Here is a 20,343-nt window from a genome sequence, read left to right as displayed (position 1 = left end):
ATGAACTAAGTCTTCATCTCAAGAAGTGAGAAAAAGAACACTGAAACAGTAAATTTTATAAAGTTGAAGGACAGCAGTTCTGCTTCCAGCCACATGGACAAGACTCACCCTCCACGCAATGCAACTAGAGTAGCCCTTGATCACCCACAAGGAGGGAAAGCCTGCATGCAGCAACAAAGATCTGGCACAGCCAAAAAAATAATGTACACTATAAACCATAAAGCAAGCAGTAAATAAAACCAAGAGTTAGAGCTAATAAGCCAAAAAAAGAGATGAAGTAAAATCATTTTTAAAAACTTAATTCAAAATAAAGCAATAAAAGAGGGAAAATGACAAGAGGGAAGAGGACAAACAGAATCAGATAGCTGCCTCACCACGCCACCTGCTCTGCAGCGAGTCATGGTGGGGGCACTGGTGGCCTGGCTGCTCCTGGCGTCCATGGCTGGCATGCAGCAGCAGCAGGACTTCAACAACCTCAAGGCCGTCAACATTTGGGGCAAGTTGGTGTTGCTGAAGAAGTACGACGGCTAGGTGTCCCTGGTGGTGAATGCAGCTAGCAAATGCGGCTTCGTAGACCAGCACAGCAGGACCTGGGGCCCCAGCACTTCAATGTGCTTGCCTTCCCCTGCAACCAGTGTGGCCAGCAGGAGCCCGACAGCAGCAAGATTGAGAGCTTTGCCCTGCCGCACCTACAGTGTCACTTTCCCCATGTTTAGCAAGATCACAGTGGCCAGCACTGGTGTCCACCCTGCCTTCAAGTACCTGACGGAGACTTCTGGCAAGGAGCCCAGCTGGAACTTCTGGAAGTACCTAGTGGCCCCAGCTGGAAAGGTGGTAGGAGCTTGGGACCCAAGCATGACAGTGGAGGAGATCAGGCTCCTGTTTACAGCGCTGGTGATGAAGCTCATCCTGAAGAAGCAAGAAGACTTATAAACACTTTCCCTCCTCTCCCTGATCCCCTCCCCGCACTGTGCATGAGTGACCAGAGCAAACTCAAATGGTGCTACAAAGAGACCACAGACTCTTCTCCACTCTTATCCTGATACCTAACCCATCACTCCTGTCAGGGGAGAATTCTAGTAGTTTGATTATTTGAATCTTAGAGCAACCTCTAGGAACCAGTGAGAGTTCTTGACCAATGACTTACCAGCTGGTAAGAACCTCTAGCCTATGAAAACATGTGGCAAATAGAAGCATTTCAAGCAATTATCTCCTATCTATAAAGCGGGACTAATTTCTACCTCACAGGGCTATTGTGAGGATGAGGATGAAAAGCCTATGGAAGTGCCAAGGGCAGTGCCAGCTAACCAGGAGGCATTCAAGAAATGGTTTTTGCATATGAACCAAAAAATTAAGTTGTGATCAACAAAAACTTGAACCCAACATGAATTTCTAGCCCTAAGAATCCAGGCCAAATATTTGCTGTTGTTACTGTTTTCCTATGTATTTTTTTCAATTACAAACGTAATACAATTCATTGTAAAATAATACATGATACAAAATAAAAAATGAAAGCATCTCCCTCAAAAAAATAATCAGATAGCTAGATGAAATACTAAAACTTAAACATATCGATAATTACATTAACTAAGTGATCTAAGCACCTCAATTAAAACTCAATGTAAGATTATGTAAAAAGATCCCAATGGCATTGCTTCCTAAGTGTGTTAAGAAACACACTTATAATACACAAGGGGAGTGACATTAGCAACATGGCAGACTAGGAAGCTCCAAGCTTATGTTCCCCAACAAAAACCTAAAATTAAATTTGAAAAGAAAAAAGCAAGCAAGCCAAATTATCAGATCCAACTGTGTCAGCACTTCTGGAAAAGTCACAGGTTTACAGCAACAGAACAAGTGTCCAATCAAGAAAAAGTCATTTTCAAAATTATGGGAAAGTTTTGCAGCATTCTTACTCACCCTCATCCCAGCTTCTCCCTAGGACGGTGGTAGTTGTGGTCTGAAAGCAGCTGCCTGGTTCCCAGTCCCCTCCCTTGAACTGGAGGAAACGCAGCAGATTATTTGCAAGTGGTTGCCTATGTGCTTTCTACCCATCCACCGTGTTCCATGTTCCTTTCTTCTTGCCTTCTTTTGGATTATTCATCTATTTTCCTCCCTCTTGTTTGAAATGTGTATCTTTTATATTTTTTAGTTTTTATATCCGTATTAAAATACAGTATTAGTCTAACTTAAAATCTTCTAGAAGATGCATTTCTTAGTATGCCCTAAACTGTATTCAATTCACAAAATCCTTCCTTGGCTAGGTCTGATTTGTTGCTAAACTCATCCATTGACTTTTTCCTGCTAAATGCTAGTTTTAGTGATATAGAATTCTATTATTTTCTGTTGACCAACCATAATACAATGGTATTAAGCAAATGTTAGTTACATAATCACAATAGTAAAAGATGTTTATCAGTTTCACAGTAAGTAGCCAGACAAAAAAATAAAAGATAATTCTTAAGTTTTGCTAGGAAGGTGATGGCACCCCATTCCAGTACTCTTGCCTGGAAAATCCCATGGACAGAGGAGCCTGGTAGGTTGCAGTCCATGGGGTCACGAAGAGTCAAGATACCACTGAGCGACTTCACTTTCACGCATTGGAGAAGGAAGTGGCAACCCACTCCAGTGTTCTTGCCTGGAGAATCCCAGGGAAGGGGGAGCCTGGTGGGCTGCCGTCTATGGGGTTGCACAGTCGGACACGGCTGAAGCGACTTAGCAGCAGCAGCTCAGATCTATCACTTCTGTTTGGTTCTTTCTCAACTTATTTTTACTTGTTTTCATTTTCACTTTTAAAGGTTTTAAATTTCTTTTTCACATGTATCTCTATTTCCATGACCAGAATAAACATGTTTTACACTGATGGCTGAGGAGTCTATTGTGTCTCTGTGTTACTGTGTTGTCTTTTATTTGTCCTGATTCTTAGGCATGTTGTCTTTTCAAGGTGTCTTTGGTTAAACCAGGGAAGTTCTTTTCAGTTAATTCCTTTTAGGTGGATGTTTGTCCAGGACTGATTATTCATAGCTAATGAGGACTTATTTTGAACCAGCTCTTCATGCCTGCTTCATCTGCAAAACGGGGTAATAGTGCTTAAACCATATAGTCTTCGTGAGGACCTCAGTTCAGTCAGTTCAGTCACCCAGTCGTGTCCAACTCTTTGCGAACTCATGGACTGCAGCACGCCAGGCCTCCCTGTCCGTCACCAGCTCCCAGAGTTTACTCAAACTCATGTCCATTGAGTCGGTGATACCATCCAACCATCTCATCCTCTCTCATCCCCTTCTCCCGCCTTCAATCTTTCCCAGCATCAGGGTCTTTTCAAGTGAGTCAGTTCTTCGTATCAGGTGAAGTACTGGAGTTTCAGTTGTGAGGACTAAATGACAGCTTATGAGTCCCTGGATCCAATATTTTTATTTTTTGCTTAAGTCAGTTTGAGCTGAGTTCCTCACAGCAACTATCTCGATTTCGCCTGTATCTACAGCACAACTGAAGGTTGGTGGGTGATAAGGCTGGGCTGAGTGCCCCTCAGAGGGGGCTTTGCAGGCCCAGTGCAAAGGCAGGAGGCTTGGTGGCGGAATGATCTCTCAGCCGCCCTGATAAGGATTCCCTTCCTTAGTGTGAAGGGCTGGGGTGCTTGTCTATGTCCAGATACTGCACGCTGGTCCACTCCATTCTGCCCCACGGTTGTCCCCACTGGAGCTCTGTTTCTCTCAGGTGAGAGCTGGCACCCACAGGAGGGCTCAGGCGGCTGGTGGGGGGGGGGAGTGGGGGGGCTGTGCAGTGCTTAGGTGGCATCTTATGCTCACACAATGCTGCACCCATTCTACAGGAGGTGCTCTATCTCGCTCTTCTGTGGGATGAGGCTGGAGGGACCCTGCCTGGTGGGGAAGCTGCAGTCATGGTGGGAGGCTAAGCATAGGGGCAACACAGACACAGCCCATCTGTCCTGTCACTGTGGGTGGCTTGGGCCAGATGTACCCCCTCCTCAGAGGACACTACTGCTGGCCTGTGAGGTGGTCTGTTTAGTATCTTTATATCCAGAACCCAGCCATTTGCCCCCACACATGCCTGTCTGTTCTAGACACACCTTTCCCACAGCAGCTGAGCACAAGTCATGTCCACTACCACTTCCATCCTGGGTCCACAGAGGTCAAATGTCCCCTTTGGGGACTACTACCTCCAGTGTAAGTGATGAGGTGCCTGGACCTCTGGACATAACTAGAGCAATTACTTGACCTCTGCATCTGTTTCCCCACCTGAAATTGGCAATGACAACTCCTGTGTGAGACTCTTGTGAGGATTATGAGTCAATATTTGCAAAATGCTTTAGAAAACACTGGGCATGCAGTTGGTGCTGAGAATTGTGTCTGGCGCACAGATGGCGCTTCACAAGCACTTAGAATAGGACCTGGCACACAGATGGCGCTCAATGAGCACTCAAGAGCAGCAGCCATCACACACCTGGCATTCACTCTGCACACAGGCACAATACTGGTGCATGGTTAAGGATGTGGAAAAAAAACCCCACAATGCCAAGGAACACACTGGCACTTTTATATATACACAGCGCAAGGTACAGGGTCTCAATAAGAAAATACACTCTGTTCAGGTGCACCCCACCCCCACCCCCTGAGAACACCCCAGATTGAGGACAAGAAGGACAGAATCATAAATAGAGAATAGAAGGGAAGATTAATGCTCTAAAGGGCAAACACGGGCAGGGAACACACTGCTGGAAGGAGACACGACCTCTTCTTCCCTGGGAAAGCGCAACATAGCAGCAAGGAGAACAGTAGCCACAACTAAGCCTGTGACGCCTGGCGTGGGGCACCTATAACTTGGGTTAAGAGAATGGGGGTGGCTTCAGGAAGGAAGAGAGCCGGGACAGCTTCCTTCCCGGTGGCAGGGCCAGGGCCCCTCAGTTTACATCCACGAACTCTGATTTGGGTGGGGCACCACAGGCAGACGATGCCGGGGGCTTTGACGAGCTGGCCTGGGTTTGCAGACGGCGTGCCACGTCCTGGCGTTGGTAGAAGAGGACATAGGCTGCCTTGGACTGTGAGGAGAAGACAAGAGTCAGTGTGGGTTGGGGAAGAAGGTGTCGGGAGAAGGGGAGGAAGGAAGATAGGAATCACCTCAATCTGATTCTCTGTCACAGGTGAGACGCTGCTGTCATCGAAGTAGTGCCACTGACCGCTGTCCTTGTTGCACGCAAATGTCGTGTCTGTAAGAGAGGACAGGCGGTCCTCACCCACCCTCCTGCCCCTAAGAAGGGTCCACGTTGGCTCTCTCACTCCTCCGACACCAATGACCTCGCCACTGGTTCACACATCTACTTACCCACTGGGACATCCCAACCCCATTGCCCCCGCCCTGAGCATGCCCCTGGGTACATACAGTGTCCATCCCGCAGGCCCCCATAATGGTTGGAAACTGCGATCAGATCGTATTTGTACAGCTCCCGGGCTGAGTCATTCTGCGGCTTGATGACAAACTCAGAGAAGTCCAGGTCCCTGTGGGTGTGGCAAGGGTTAATATCAGTGGCGCCCCCTTCCCCCAGTCCCTGCCTTCCTCCCCACCCAACTCCTGCCCCCAGCCAGCCTCCCCAGGCCCCAGACCGGATAGGAAACTCCACAAGGGTGTCCAGCTTTTCTCTGGAGAACTTGGTGTAGGAAAAGCGCTTCAGGTGGATGATGAGTGTCTCTGGTAGCATCCACAGGTCCAGCTTCTTGGTGGCCAGCTGGTGCTGCTTGCAAGTGGGGCAGTACCTAGTGATGGAGCCCAGGTCAGGAGACAAGACACTTTCTGAGCTCTTGTTGCCATGTAGCTTTGATGGGCCACATCTGGTCCAGAGATGCTACTCCTACTCCTATGTTACTTTAGCATGCTTGTTAAAACCTTGCCACGTACTTATCAATTGCCCAACATAGGCACTTTTGTACTGGCATGTTTTTGTTTGATTTCTGATCTGGTAGACCCTAGTCATCTTTTTGAGCCTGCCTCTGTCCCTCTGGTTTTCTCTCTTCTGTTTTACTCACTTACTCGCCAGGTATTTGCTGACGGCCTACTGTTGATATGAAGTAGACGGCACTACTTCATATTTGTTCCCTTTCTGCTTCGTGGAGATGCTCCTCTTATTTTTGAGATTGGCTTTATCTTTTCAGTTCTTTCTGTTTCGCTTATTCTCCAACATCCTAATGAGTGTCTACTGCATAGCCCACACCATTATAACCAATGAGAAGAGACACACAGTGAACTTAAAATGTTTTCACTCTCAAGGGGCTCACTCTAACAAGAAAGACAAAAAACGACTTAAGAGAAGAATCTAAGATGTGACATCAAGGGGTGTTATGGAGCAAGAAAGAAATGCTAGGCTCAGACAAATACGGCACAGGGAAGGAATGGAGGGAGCTGATGGCTGGGGGAGGAGCAGTTTTTAACAGAAGAATAAGAGAAGGCCTCTCTGATAAGGTGATATTTGAAGAGACTTGAGCAAAATGAAGGAGGTCAAGTCTTGTAGATAACTGGAGGAAGGATGATTTTGGGAGAAGGAACAGCTCGGGCAAAGGCTCTGAGGTGGAAATAGGCTTGGGTTGTTGGTGGCCTGAGTGGCAGGAGGCGATCGAATGAGCAGGTGGGGGAAGGTGTATTTAATGGTAACAGGGGCTGGGCGGAGGTGGTCCTACCTAATAGCACCCCCAGAGGCCCTGTTCTGGTCCCTTACCAGGGGTTTTCCTTCTCTAGGGTCTCAACGGTGGTGAAGAGCTCAATGCATTCCTGCAGCTGCACTGGTGCCTTCTTCAGCACGTACCCAACGCAGTCATGCTTCACGTAGCCCTAGGTTTGGGGAGTGGATGGCAGGTATGAGGATGAAAAGTGAAAGTCACTCAGTTGTGTTGGATTCTTTGTGACCCCATGGACTGTAGCCTGCCAGGCTCCTCTGTCCATGGAATTCTCCAGGCAAGAATACTGGAGTGAGTAGCCATTCCCTTGGGGGATAAAAAGGAGTGGGGGTGGAAGATGCACACTAAGTGGTTAAGGGCATGGACTTTGAAGTTAAGAATCTGAGGCCCCGGGAGCTCTGTGATCACGGCTCAGCTGAGGTAGGAGAGGGTGTGTGGTGCCAACTTAAAGTGCACCCCCCTCCCTGCCATCCCCTAGATCTCCTTTACCTCAGCCTCCACCTCGTCATAGTAACGCTTCTTCATCTCTGGTTCCCAGTCGATGGCAATGTACGGCTGGGCTAGGGGCGAGGGGAGGTGGTTATGGGCCCTGCTGCCAAGGAATACCCCCTCCCGCCTCCCAATCCTGGCTCACAGCTTAAGGAGACACCATTGGTATCCTCGTTGAAGGTCGAGCGGTCACTGGTCCCATTGGAATTCACTGTGTGCAGGGTGAAGAGGTGCTTGCGCCGTGCCCTCTGGGGCCAGTGAGATGGCCCAGGAGAGTTGTCCACAGGGGCCCGACTTCTGCTCACGACTCTGGAGCTAGGCCCAGCCTGCTCCAGTCCAGGGTCTCGGGAGCTGCCCTCAGTCACACGTCCAGGCTTAGGGAGCCTATCCTTATCCTCCAGGTCTGCTAGAATTGGGGGAGGATGTAAGAGGTGGGAATGTGCGAACCCCAGCAGGCTGAGCAGCAATGCACATCCAGGTGGACCCTGTGTGTGTGTCAGACCCACCCCAGACCCACCACTGACCCACTGACCCTCCCTCAGGCCATGGGAGACCCTCATCCTTGTGGATCCATGTACAGACACTCATCCTTGTGGATTCGCTCTCCTTCCTCTTCCTCACCTTTCTCATCCCCGTCATCCTCATCATCCGAGCTGGGTCTGGTCACATAGCGTCTGCCAACAGAACAGAGGAGACTCTCAAGGAGGGGGCTCGAGGGCGGGGAGGACAGAGCCCGAAGTCTACTTTGCTTATGATGGGAAGCCATGGGTCAACCCCCACACACACAGTTGTGGAGGAGGAGCCAGAAGGTCTCAGGAGATGCTACAGGAACGTGGGAAGAGATGGCCTGACAATGGAGGATCTTGTGGGCCACAGTTAAGGAGTGTGGATCTTAAGTATGATAAGCCACTGTTATACAGATACATGAGCAGCTGCACATCTCCATCGGGGAAGGCCTCCGAGGAGCATGCATAAGTGCCACGTGAGGGAGGTGAAGCCAGATAGTGCGCTGCTGTTTGCCTGGTGGGGACTCTGGGTTTTAAGCACAATAAAAATTGATCAAAACACAAATAACCAAGACTCTCCTAGAAAGACAATTAAGTACAAGATGACATTGTCTGCCATGTTCACTCCTATATCCCTGGCACCTAGGTGAGGTGGTGGCAAAGTCAGAAATTTAGAGGAAGAAAAAAACCTACAAGTTACTCTCTGGCCATGTTAAGTTTGAACGGTCTTCAGGAGCTGGACGGAAGGTGGCAACCAAGTGGTTAGACACTCGGCTCTGAGTTCTGACCCCACGTCCCCACCTGACCCAGAAGCGCAGACTCACGAGAGGCGGTACAGCAGGATGTGATACAGGGCGTCCCACGAGAGCCGGTCCCGGGGCACTGACACCAGGAGTGGGTGCCCAAAGAGCATCAAGCCATAATAGGAACTGTTATAGTCCCGGGCTGGGGTGCGCTCCCGCAGGTAGATGGGAAGCACAACATCCTCTCTGGAGTTCTCACCAACAGCAGCCCTGCCCGACACCTCATATCTGTGGGAGATGAACATCAGGTCCCATCTGATAAATATACCCAAGAGGGATTCAAGGACTCTGCCCCAGTTGCTCCAGCCACTCACCACTCACAGCCTGAAAGTATTTTTAAAAGGGTCCAAAGAGTCACCCAGGGTTTTGGATCATTTACACAGCACCTTGTTTATGTGATATTAGATAAAGTCTTTTGGTGTTATTAGAGCACTGAGGGAGCTGACAAAAATTTTTCGTGACACAAGGATCTAAAACAAATTTTTTTTTTTTTAAAAACTGCTTGGTTACAAAGAACTTTTCTACTCATAAAGCACCTTCTATTTCAGTTACCCAAACATTTCAAACATGTTTTTCTTTTTGGCCACACCACATGGCATGTGGGACCTTAGTTCCTGATCAGGGATAGAACCCATGCTCCCTGAAGTGGAAGCACAGAGTCCTAACTGCCAGGGAAGTCCCAAACTTGTTCTGAATGCTTTTATGTTCAGAAAGCAGCTTAGCATTCCCTATCTTAAAAATCATTTGGGTTTTGTGGCCTGCAAAGTGAATAAGGAGTGCAGATCAGCATCTGGTACATATGAGGTACTAGTTAAGTGCTGAATAAAATAAACAGGAGCCTCCCTCACATAATAAGGAAGAAAACACCCAAGGACATCCGGCATAAGGATTTCACCCCACTCACTGACAGCCCCTAGCAGCCTGCCCTGCTAAGGTACACGGCCGAAGCCCTGAGCAGGCTGAGGAAGGGAGAGGGAAGGTGGTTAACAAAGGAGGTTCCTAAGAAACCCCCATCTCCCCTGGTCTTCTTACTCACATGAAGATATCATCTCGGTCTAAGATGCTGCTCAGGGATTCCTCCAGCTGGTAGATCTTGTAGAAGCGGTGACTGAAGACATCAGCCACCATCATCTGGGAATGGGTTACGGAGAGAGGACCGATCAGTCTGCAAGATCTCCCACAGGCCTTTCTGCCTCCCTTGGTTTCCTTGCCCCTGTATCCCACCTTCCTTCATCTGCAGAGCCTCACCCTTTCTGGCGAGATGCCAGTGTGTTTGGCCAGAGCCACACACAGATCCGAGATCTTGCCTTTCTTGGGGACCACGAGCCGGTGCTGAGGGAGAAACGGTAACCACAGAAGAGCAGAAGGATGTGTGGTGAGTTAGTGCAGGAAACCCTGAGGTATGGCTGAGTAATCAAACCAACTCTATGAGTGCAGGTCCCTCATTACACCCCAGTCCTCGTTCCCCTCATACCTGCTCCGGCTTGCGGCGGGGGTCCATGGAGACAAAGAAGACCTCCATGACCCTCTTATGGCTCACAGGCAGTGGGACACTGAGGTAGCAGAAGGGGTCGAAGGTCACAGACACATTGCCACAATCAGGGCACACCAGTGTGGATTTGAAGAGGCCATGGAAAGTGTCCACGATCACAGAATCATTCCGCCGTTTGTGGTTTTGCCAGGCTTCCTGAGCAACCTCCTGTTGACAGTGTAGTGCTGAGTGGTGAGGGATGCCAGGGGCTGGGGAAAACCATGGTTTGCAGGCAGGGTGCGCATGGGAGTAAAGGTTAAGGCCACTGGTAAAGTCCAGAGACAGAGTTATAGTGAGGGCCACCCGGAGACTGTGTTGTTCACTGTCAGGGCTAGGGGTTACTTGGGGAAGGAGACTGGGTGGGAGTTAACTCTCACTGGGTGTAGGAGCAGATGTGGAGATATGGTGAAGACGAGGATGGGACTGAGGTCAGGGAAGATGAGCTTAACCAAAAATGGGGAGTGGTGAGGGTACCCCAGGGGGGCCAGAAAATCCCTGTGGCAGAGGTCCTAGTGGCTTTAACAAGGCTCTCATGATGGGGGTCTTCTGGAAGCACCCACCTGATCTGGCCTCCCAGCAGCATCACATAGCTCCACATATTCCTTCTTCTTGATGCGATTGAGGTCCTCGTGTAGCCCATCCAGGAGGAACGACAGCAGCTCCTGTGAGTCATGCTGCTGGAAGCCCAGAAACTGGGACGCAAAGTGGCCGACCTTGGTCTGAGGAGATGAGCGGGGCGTCAAGGCATGAGGGAGGCGATGGGTGGGGGGTGGGGGTTGGGGGGCAGATAGGGGCTAGCCAGGGCTGAGCCACACCTTGAACACCTGGGGCACAATGGAGCGGTGGTGGCCAGACCACGCCTGTTTCACCAGGTCCGCATAGGCCTGTGCAATCTCCCCCTTCATGCCCAGTGGGTTGCAGAAGTTGAGCTCCTCCAGGTATCGGTTTTTGAGGAAGTACTCGGTGAGCTGTGGCACGTTACTGAGGCACTGTAGGAGGCAGGAGCCAGGTGAGTGAAGGGAAGAAAAAGGTAACCTAGGTGGGGATGGATGAAAGGAAGGGGGAGGAGGATGAAGGGGAAAGAAAGGAATGGGCAGAGGAGTAGGGGAGAGGAGAGAACAGCACTTCAGGAGAAAGAAGAATGTGGTGATGAAGGAGAGGAGACTAGGGAGAGCAGGGAGCAAGTGGAGAGGAAAGGCATGGGTATTTCAGAAAGAAACATGGGCACATCAAGCCAGACTGTGCGGACCTAGCTTCCAACCTGACACCTTGCCCTGCAGTGCCCCCAACTCTGTCCTCCATTTCCAATTCGTGAATCCACCCCCATGCTGCACCAGACCTAGACCTCATGGTCCAACCTGCAGGGCCGAGTTCATGAAGCATGTGTTGCCCAGATTGGTAAGACCACAGATGCCTGGCTGGCCCTGGAAGTCCTCTTCCTCCTCCAATGTGCTGCTCCTGAAACGGATGAGAAGTTTTTATCAGCTGAAGAACTACCATGCACAGAGAAAATGTGCTCATGGGCTCAGTGTGCCGACTGTGGGACCCCACTCTGGACCGAAAACCCCGACAGCTCACGTGTCATGTGGCTGGGCACTGGGCCAAGTGCCATCCTTGTTTCGGGTTTCCATGACAACCACCTGGGTTGGAGGAAGAGGAGTAAAAAACAGGTAAGGCATTCATGGAGGGCCCATGGGTACCAAGCTCTCACTTCTCTGAATCTGAGCATGGCCTGTGGGCAAACAAGTCCTCCCCACCCTCACCTGCCCAGTCTTGAGAGCGGCGTCACGCACTGTGATGCGGGTGTTGCACAACCTCTCAAAAGAGCCCTCCGCGTTCTTGATCCACAGCCGGGTCTCTTCCTGGGGGCTCACCAGAAACTGCTCTCGAGCGGTGTGCAAAACTAGGTCTGTGGAGGGGGATGGTGCACGTTGTTCAAGGTCTTCCTGGCACCCTGAAGGATCCCCTCCTTCTTGACCTCAGACTCCTTAGGTCACTGAACCATGACTGTTGCCAGGAATGCCAATCCATTCCATGACCCATGGGCTCACCAACAGAATCTGTCTGGCTGAATTGAGCCGTGTGAGGTGTGTCCATATCACTGTGCCGGACAAGCAACAATTCTACTGAGTACACTTCAACCTTGTGGATGCCAGGCAGTTCCACAACCTGCAAGGAGGGAAGGGTACACACACTGGCGTACCCACCGTGTGCACACACTGACACAGGGTGACCACCTCTGCAATCAGAGGAGCATCCACAGAGACGAACACACATGGCACAGACACACATATGAGGCTGTGTGAGGTGAGCACACACAGGCAAGCAAACACAGGGGATGCAGCAAGATACCGTCTAATGACCTAAGAAGGGCAGAGCCAGGTGTATGGATACAGCGGACATGAACACACAGATCTGGACCCGTCCTGGACCTTTAAGGCCTTCTTCCTACGCTTCCCCCCACCAGAAGTCAACCCCCACCCTGCAGCACCCGCACCACCCACTATACCTTGCGTTCAATGGGAGGCTGGCCATGCTCTAGACCATACCAGTTGACCAGGTAATGCCAAGCAGCCGCTGGGAGCAGCACATAGTCCTCACCTTCCACCAATCCCTTCTTGAGGCGCCAGTTTACCTGGTCTGCAGGAGGGCAGGGGGAGGTGGCAGAGGAACAATCAGGGAAGGAAAGTGATGAGTCAGTCTGGCCATCTCACCAATGACCTAGCACAGAGAAGGGGCTCATGATTGTTGGGACAGAGATGACAAGAAGTCCAGGGCTCAGCTGACATGGGGAAGCAGAAGCCTGGTACCTTCAAAGAGTTCAGCATTGTTGATGCAGCCAGGGAAGGTGCTGAAGTCCTGATCTCTTCCCTGCACGTACACCTCCCACTGCTTGTACCAGTGATGCCCCACGAGGAACCTGGACCAGACAGGTGACAGGGGTGTCGCTAAGTTATCTGGTGGTGTGTGGTACCACGTCCCATGGTTATTGGACTAAACATATCCACATGTTACCAAGAGGATAAGTTTCATGAACATCTGAAACTAATACAGAGCTAAAAAATAAAACAACAACCAAAACCAAACTCATACCATGATGCCAGAAAACATGAGATTTTATTATAGAATAAATGATAATTTACTTGTATTAGTCTGTGGGGTAACACAATCAAATTAGATTCAAAATAATTGTTATTTGCAGCTAATGTTATAAGACTTCAGCCATTTTTTGAATGCACAATGTTTGTACAGGATACAAAACTCTTCAGCTGAGAAATGGATTGTTAAATATGGAAAATCCACTCAGAAATTTAAAAAAATTTCAACTGCTAAAAGAATCACAAAGTCCTCCTTCAAAAACTGCACACTGTGACCTTTAAAATAATTTTTTTGTCTTTAGGATTTATTTTGATGTTATAATAAATTTCTAATTGTATGGTGACTAGCTCACTCTGTGTAAAACTGTGAAAAACATGTAACATAAAATTTACCATCTGAACCATCTTTAAGGACAGTTTGACCTGCTCTCTTTTAAAGGAGACACTTTTATAGGCACTACTAGGATAAACATTTAGGACTGCTGAAATCTGCCTTTGTAGAATGCCATGAGAAATTCTCAAGTCTGCAGAATATGATATATAGAAAGTGCTAAATAAACTTTAGCTGTTATCATTCCAATCCTAGGGCTTAGACAACAAAGTTCACATACACATAATCCTCATGTCAGCACCCCCCGACCCCCACCTCGTCGCTCTGCAACAGAAACCTGCTCTGCAATGGACTTTTTTTTAGGGGGGGGCATGCCCCACAGCATGATCTTAGTTCCCCATCCAGGGATCAAATCATGCCCCCCTGCAGTGGAAGCTGACGGTCTTAACCATCAGATTGCCAGGGAAGTTCCTGCTATGCAATTTTTGATACATAGAAGGCTATCCAAAGTATTTAACAGCCTCAAATAAGAACTTTTTAAAAAGCTACAAAATGGATGAAAAATATATAACGGTTTTCTAGCTATTTAACTCTATACATTAGATTCTTTAAAATGGCACTTTTCTTTGTTAACCTGGAATGTTGCCCAAAATAGGCAAACTTTTCTGTGGGCTGTTTTATTTATTTGGAGGGGGGCGGTTTGCAGTGACCCCCCACAGATCCCGCACTTCACTCAGGCTGGGGACACACACACACACCCTCCCCACCCTGGTCGTTCATGCCACAGACACCCATCTAGAAGATTCTATCACGGACTTTACCCTCTACCACTTGTACCTTCAAGGTTTTAACTGCTTCTGTGGATGGTCTATGAGGTGAATTTACTCAGTAAAGCTAGTTTCTTGTTAATGGGAACTTTGACACAAAAGGAGGCACAGCTTAACAGATTTTTTTAAAGCAGATTTTAAAGGAAAATTAACATTAAAATAACTTTTTATTTAGAGTGGTAAACAAAACCTCCACACCTGGCTACAACATGAATTTCTGAAGCCTTCATAGAAGACTGAAGCTTTACATAAATTTTCACAAAACATTACTACAACGTTTTTTTCAATTCAAAGACACTTTGAATTTTTTTAACATTTCTGAATTGGGATGGCTCATAATCTGTCAGCTCAGGTGACAGGACATATAGAGTTGTCACTGTCTAATGGGAAAGCACGCACATCATTACATTTACTCCTACATGCTCATGTTTTTTTTTTTTTTTGGTTGCAAATGTAAATGTATCTCTAAAATTTTAACTTTCTAATTTCTTATTGCTAATATACAGAAATAAGATGGATCTTGTTAAAGTCACTTATGTTTCTGTTTCCTCCAATTTGTTCAAATGATATGAAACTTGTACTTATGGAAAGAAATTACTAAACAAGATTGTCTGTCCTCTAGATTTCTTGTGTCTGGAGAAAATATCGGTTATTTTGGTTAATTATTACATTGCTAGGTATAATAATTATGGAGAAACAGAAATATGGATATAAACTAAGATATGATTTCCTACTCATTTTATTAAAAGGTTGTTAGCTTATTCAGATATAAATTACACTGTTCTAAATTACTTATATATCTATATAAGCCTAAATACATAAATAAAAATGGATATAAATAAGTTGTTTCTGTAAATTGTTACATGAATAATGTACCAAAGGAGGATAATTAGAATTGTTTCCCCCCCCCTAGAAAATGACTACGTTAACTTATGCCCAGACTGGAAGCTCCTTTTTTGTCACCAAATTACTGTCAACTCTTGGTGCCTTTTGACCTCTCTTAACTCACTTTTTAAAAAGAATTCTTGCTTTTAAGAAAAGTTAAGCTCCCAATAATCACTGCTATTTATCACTGTATGTTTTACAAGGTTGACTATAAATATTTCTTGTCTTCACTTCGATTTATATCTTGTTTTAAAAAAAGCAACAACAACTATTCTTGGGATTCCCTTGCTGGTTGGTGGTTGAGACCTGCCTTACCATGCAGGGGATGGGGGTTCGATCCCTGTAAGAGCCCACATGCTGCAGGGCTACTGAGTACACACGCTGCAACTAAGACCTGACGCAGCCAAAAATACAGAAATAAATATAAAACAATGAACTATTCTTGCTTTGTCTTTCCAAAATTCAGGCCAAAGTAAGAATAGTAACATTGTTCAAATGTTCTTTTCTGCCTAAACTATCTCTGGGAGATATCACAAAGATCTACACAAAGATCACCCTACAAAAGGAATGCATTAGGTTTACCTAAAATTTTTCATTTTTCAAACTTTTTAAAATTTTTAAAAATGACAAACCAAAAAGAAAGTTTATCTTCCTAGGTTAGTTATGGTTAATTACATATAATTAGATATACTAATATAAAAACCTTTCAATAACTGCATACTTTTGAAGCTAAAGAGCATACTCGTTTTCAAGCAACAAAGACTAGTACAATAACTTTCTACCAAAAGATCCCCTCCTCTAGAACTTTAGACTCACAACCCCCTTTCCCTTTTTGGTTCATAAAAAATCTGAGCAGATACTAGGGGTGCTGACTCAATTACAGGGGAATTGTTGGAGGCCTATTATTTATTTCACTCTTTCATTAGATCCAGTGGCCAAGGCATAATTATCCTGTGTAACAGCTTTAGGAGAAGTCTGCACAGCACTAACCTTTAATGAAGACCCTAGAACTAAACCGACTGAAATTTTCACGTTTGGTTGGCAAATGCTGCTACAGCTGTTACACAGGATAAATACGCCTTGGACACTGGCTAGTCTCTTAAGTTCCGGAGATAAATTGTTTTCCCTTCACACATCACAATCCATTCTGCAACACTGCACCCAGGCAGCCACCTTCCTTGATCTGAACAAAGACAGGCTCATGCTTATCTACCTCTTGTTAGGAAACTATCTACACCCTGCAAACAACCAGAGGCTCCTTCACTACCCCAGATTTAACTTCGGATGGCTCACTTTCGAAAATTTGCCAAGGAGGCTATACTATCATTGATTTGAATTTTCTCTTAAAATTAAAGCTTCGCCCAGAAATTAATCAGTTTAGATAGCCAAATAAATTAAATGCCCTCACCCAGATCTGCCAGTTGACAAAAGCTAGAAAGTGCAAATATTAACATGTATATTTAGGTATATGATTTGGGATAGGTCCGAGACTTTGAAATGCTTTATGAACACAAAATTCCTGATCACTCCAGTGACCCCTTATAAAACAGACAGCAAATTAAACTGGCTTCAATGCTTAACCAACATTGATGGGATAATTCTTTTTATTGACACATCCTAATTTTAGTATTCAAATAACATAAAATTAACCATTTAAAAGTGAACAATTTAGTGGCATTTAGTACATTCAGTGTTGTGTAACCACAAACTCTATCTACTTCCAAAACACTTTCAACACACCAAAAGGAAACCTGGTATGGGTGGGATACTTTTAAAGGCTATTGTCACAAGGCTGTAAAAGTAAGTAAGATGGGGCAGGAACTAAAGCCTGCAAGCCCTTCTGAACACCTCCAAATGGGCTATAGCAATATTTCTGTTATTGTCGTTTACTCTCAAGATGGACTGAGGCTGTACCTTGCTGGAGCTATAGTGTAATAGTAAAACTGCTTGGTTTCATATTTCCGATTTGGGGAATCTCAACTTGTCTCTCCAGTAACAGGAATATGTATTTCACTAGTACTGTGATTAAAGAACTCTAAAAGGAGCAAACCTCACTCCTATCCTAAAGGCTTTCAGGTGAGAGCTTGCTTGCAGCAATGCAGGAATGCCAAGAGTCCAATACAGCCAATACAGCCGGATGGAGAAAATAAGGGGGGAGGGTAATCTGAAGAGAGATGGGAGAAACCATCACAGCCAGACACCAGCCTGGAAACTGTAAAGCCCTGCAAGTCACTGTAAGAATTTCAGCATTTACACTGCATGAAACAGTAAGACTGTTGAAACGTTCTGAGGTAAGGATGGACATAAAGACTCACTCTGTATAGAAACAGGAAAATAGTACTAGTACAGTGGAGAAACCCAGCAAATACCTTCACCAAGTGATCAAGGCTACCGTCACCAATGACGTCATGTAGATACTGAGTACCCACCTGATAGATGCAAAGGGTACTCGATACGCAGCCAGTCTGATTTCACACATATCCTCCCATAAAATGAAAGCTTAGACCACAAATACTATTCAGGGATGCATACAATGGTAGGAAACTGATAACGAAATCAAAAATTCAGGCAGGGAGGGGAATTTTCATCCCGGAGCGGCACAGAATTTCTTAAGGTAACGGTCTGAATCTTAACCTAGGTGGTTAATTCACAAATTTTGTATTATTCTTTAAATTTTTAACTTAGAAATAGACTCAGAAAAGTCGTAAAAATAATACAAAGAATTTCTCCGTGCCCTTCATTCAAGATTCTCCAAATTTAAATTTTTACTCACTTACTCGGTCATTATTTCTTTAAACACGTCTTTATATATTCTATTCTTTCAACCATTTCACAGTAAGCTTGCTTACACAATGGTTCTTTAACCTTAAATATTTCGGTTCTTTAACCCTAAATGAATTTCCTAAAAACAAAGATATTATCTTTCACAATCACAATACAATAATCAAAACCAAGAAATTAGCAGTACTAACATCTAGTCTACAGACTTTGGTAAACATTTTATCAATTTCCTCATTCATATCTTTTACAGTAAAAGAAAGTTCACTTTATGAGGTGAAAAAAAAAGATTTTTAAATAATTTATTTTTTCTGCTCCGGGATCCAATCTAGGATCACACATTGCATTTAGTTATGCATTCGTTAAATCCCGTTAATTTCTTCAACTTGGAACAGTTCTTCCCGACCTTGAAATTTTTGAAAAGTACAGATCGTTTATTTTTATAAAATGTCCATCAACCTGGCCTACGTAAACGTTTCATATAATCTTTGCAGGTCTTACGTATTTCACAACTTAAAAAACGAGATGCAACTCGGCGAGAAATAAAATGAACCCAGGAACAGTACATTTCGAGCAGAGGTTAGCAAAGAAATCAATTAAACAAGTCAATTTATCAAGATACGCATTGATATTTTAAAAATAGCTGTTTTTTCTTGATTACAAAACAAAGCACTACTAAAACAGAAAACAAACGTAACATCGAAGGCCCCTCCCGTGCCAATCACCTGCACTTTCTCCCGTCCTGGGACGATGAGCTTGGCCAGAGGCAAAAACCTCGCCGCTTCACAAGCCTTGCTCGTTCGCAGGCGCCATTTTCTGCTTCACGGGCACCACCTCCCCTCTGCAGTCTCTCCGCGGCCTCAGGACACGCCCCTCGGCCTCGTCACAAGCCTCTTTCCCAGGCTCCAGCTCTCTCCACCACTCAGGGTCCGACTCCCTCCCTCTTCCCCCACCCGCTCCGGCTCCCAATCCGCTCCTCAGCCAGACGTCACCGGCATTGAGTTCGTTCTCAGGCGCCGCGCAGCAGTCACGGCCCGCCCCCAGATGCTTCGTAACGCCCCGCAGACTACGCTCCCCAGGTCTGTTGTTGAGATCCCCTCCTTACCAAGTTCCAAGGCCCACCTCGCTGGCCTCGCCCCGCCGCCGCGGCCTCGCCTTCTCATGACCTGCCCCCTGCCTCTGCGCGCCAAATCGCGCCGCGCTATCAGGCTGCACCGCACAGGCCCCACCTCTTTCTCAGACTAGGCACTTCCCCGCCCCTCTCGTTCCCAGTCCCATAGGCCATTCCTCCTCCTCAGGGCGGCTCTCACGTGGACCTCCGCCGCCTCGTGCCCCACAGTCCTCTCAAGCCGAGGCTCCGCTTTCAGCTCTGCCTTACCAGCTTTCGCCGACCCGCAGCGAACGCCGTCGCCCATTCTCGATCTGGCGCCGCTGGCTCTCCAGGCCCGGCACCTTTTCCCGCTGTGGCTTTCGGTGGTCGACCGCAGTCGCAGCCGTATCCGCGGGATTCGCTGCGACCGCCGCCATAACTGTTTGCCCTCCTCTAGCGACCACCGCCGCTGGGAATAGGAAGGGCCCCTCAACTGCCACTTCCGGATTTTGATCCCGGAAACGGAAGCAGAGCCCCCCATACAGCCAGGGGGCTACGGCCATCTTGAAAAGGGACCCTCGCGCTCGAACTCGTCGAGGGGCTGGGCAGGCATAGGCCCGTGGGCGGTGATTTCCGCCAGCAATAGGCGGGGTAAATCCTCCAGTTGGGAACTGAGGACCAAGGTGTCTTGGGGGAGTCTAACGCCATGTTGAGTCAGGACAAACGATTGTGTGGAAAGTAGAGGTAGTGGTCCCCAAGGTGGACATATTGGGACGTGCTCAGGGGAAGCTTCCAGGACCTTTCTATCCCATGCTCTGCTGAGGACCGCTCGCCTGTATCCTGGGAGTGGCCTCTTTGCAGGCCTGACCAGGATGCCCTTCCTTCATTGTACTACCCTTCTCCATCAGAAACTAATGCAAAAGAGGGCATAACTTCCAGGGCGCTACCCAGGCCTTTGGGCCTCTTCCTTGTGTGAACTAGATTTATCCTCTTGACAAAAGTGTTGAAGGCAAGTCAGCCCCAGGCCAGGTATATTTTTATTGGAGTTACAGCACTGATAATAATAGTTGGCCCTGTTTAGGTGTTTTATTGCACATAAACTAGTCTTAGGCAGCAGGTTGCCTATGGGAAACAATGGGGATGTTGAGGACCAGAAACGTTAATTCACTTTGCCCCACTAGTAAGTAGTGGTGTTGTGGTTGGAACTCAGGAATTCCAGTTCCAGAGGTGCCACCTTTAAATTCCAGGACAGAGATTTTCAATCTAGGGTCCTTTTTGGCTTTCAACCCGTTCAGGAGACCCTTTCACGGTTCACGAAGTCA

General features: G+C 47.0%; 1 protein-coding gene and 1 pseudogene across 6 annotated transcripts; one reads left to right on the top strand and one right to left on the bottom strand.

The window, feature by feature from the left end:
- The first annotated feature begins 399 nt into the window (after positions 1-399).
- Positions 400-933, top strand: LOC129639861 (glutathione peroxidase 7-like; annotated as a pseudogene).
- A 3,599-nt stretch (positions 934-4,532) lies between these two features.
- USP11 (ubiquitin specific peptidase 11) lies at positions 4,533-19,902 on the bottom strand. 6 transcript variants are annotated; one of them, XM_055563057.1, is made up of 21 exons: positions 19,310-19,902; positions 12,823-12,932; positions 12,522-12,652; positions 12,064-12,181; positions 11,776-11,921; positions 11,591-11,652; positions 11,371-11,470; positions 10,828-11,001; positions 10,573-10,731; positions 9,956-10,180; positions 9,730-9,813; positions 9,518-9,612; positions 8,503-8,709; positions 7,794-7,846; positions 7,318-7,578; positions 7,173-7,243; positions 6,725-6,837; positions 5,619-5,768; positions 5,398-5,513; positions 5,136-5,224; positions 4,533-5,056 (listed from the first exon to the last, which is right to left on the bottom strand). In XM_055563057.1, exons 1-21 carry the CDS (start codon positions 19,582-19,584, stop codon positions 4,919-4,921), a joined length of 2,877 nt encoding a protein of 958 aa, XP_055419032.1. In that variant the 5' UTR covers positions 19,585-19,902; the 3' UTR covers positions 4,533-4,918. The 6 variants fall into 6 exon arrangements, with proteins under 6 accessions (XP_055419032.1, XP_055419033.1, XP_055419034.1 ...); XM_055563058.1 differs by having other exon boundaries at positions 7,318-7,575; positions 19,310-19,901; XM_055563059.1 differs by having other exon boundaries at positions 7,333-7,578; positions 19,310-19,879.
- Between the last annotated feature and the right edge of the window lie 441 nt (positions 19,903-20,343).

Source organism: Bubalus kerabau, chromosome X (assembly GCF_029407905.1).
Source record: "Bubalus kerabau isolate K-KA32 ecotype Philippines breed swamp buffalo chromosome X, PCC_UOA_SB_1v2, whole genome shotgun sequence".
In the NCBI taxonomy this organism is placed as follows: domain Eukaryota; kingdom Metazoa; phylum Chordata; class Mammalia; order Artiodactyla; family Bovidae; genus Bubalus; species Bubalus kerabau.
Note: the sequence above shows the minus strand (reverse complement) of the source record. Positions and strands in the feature narration are given on the sequence as shown.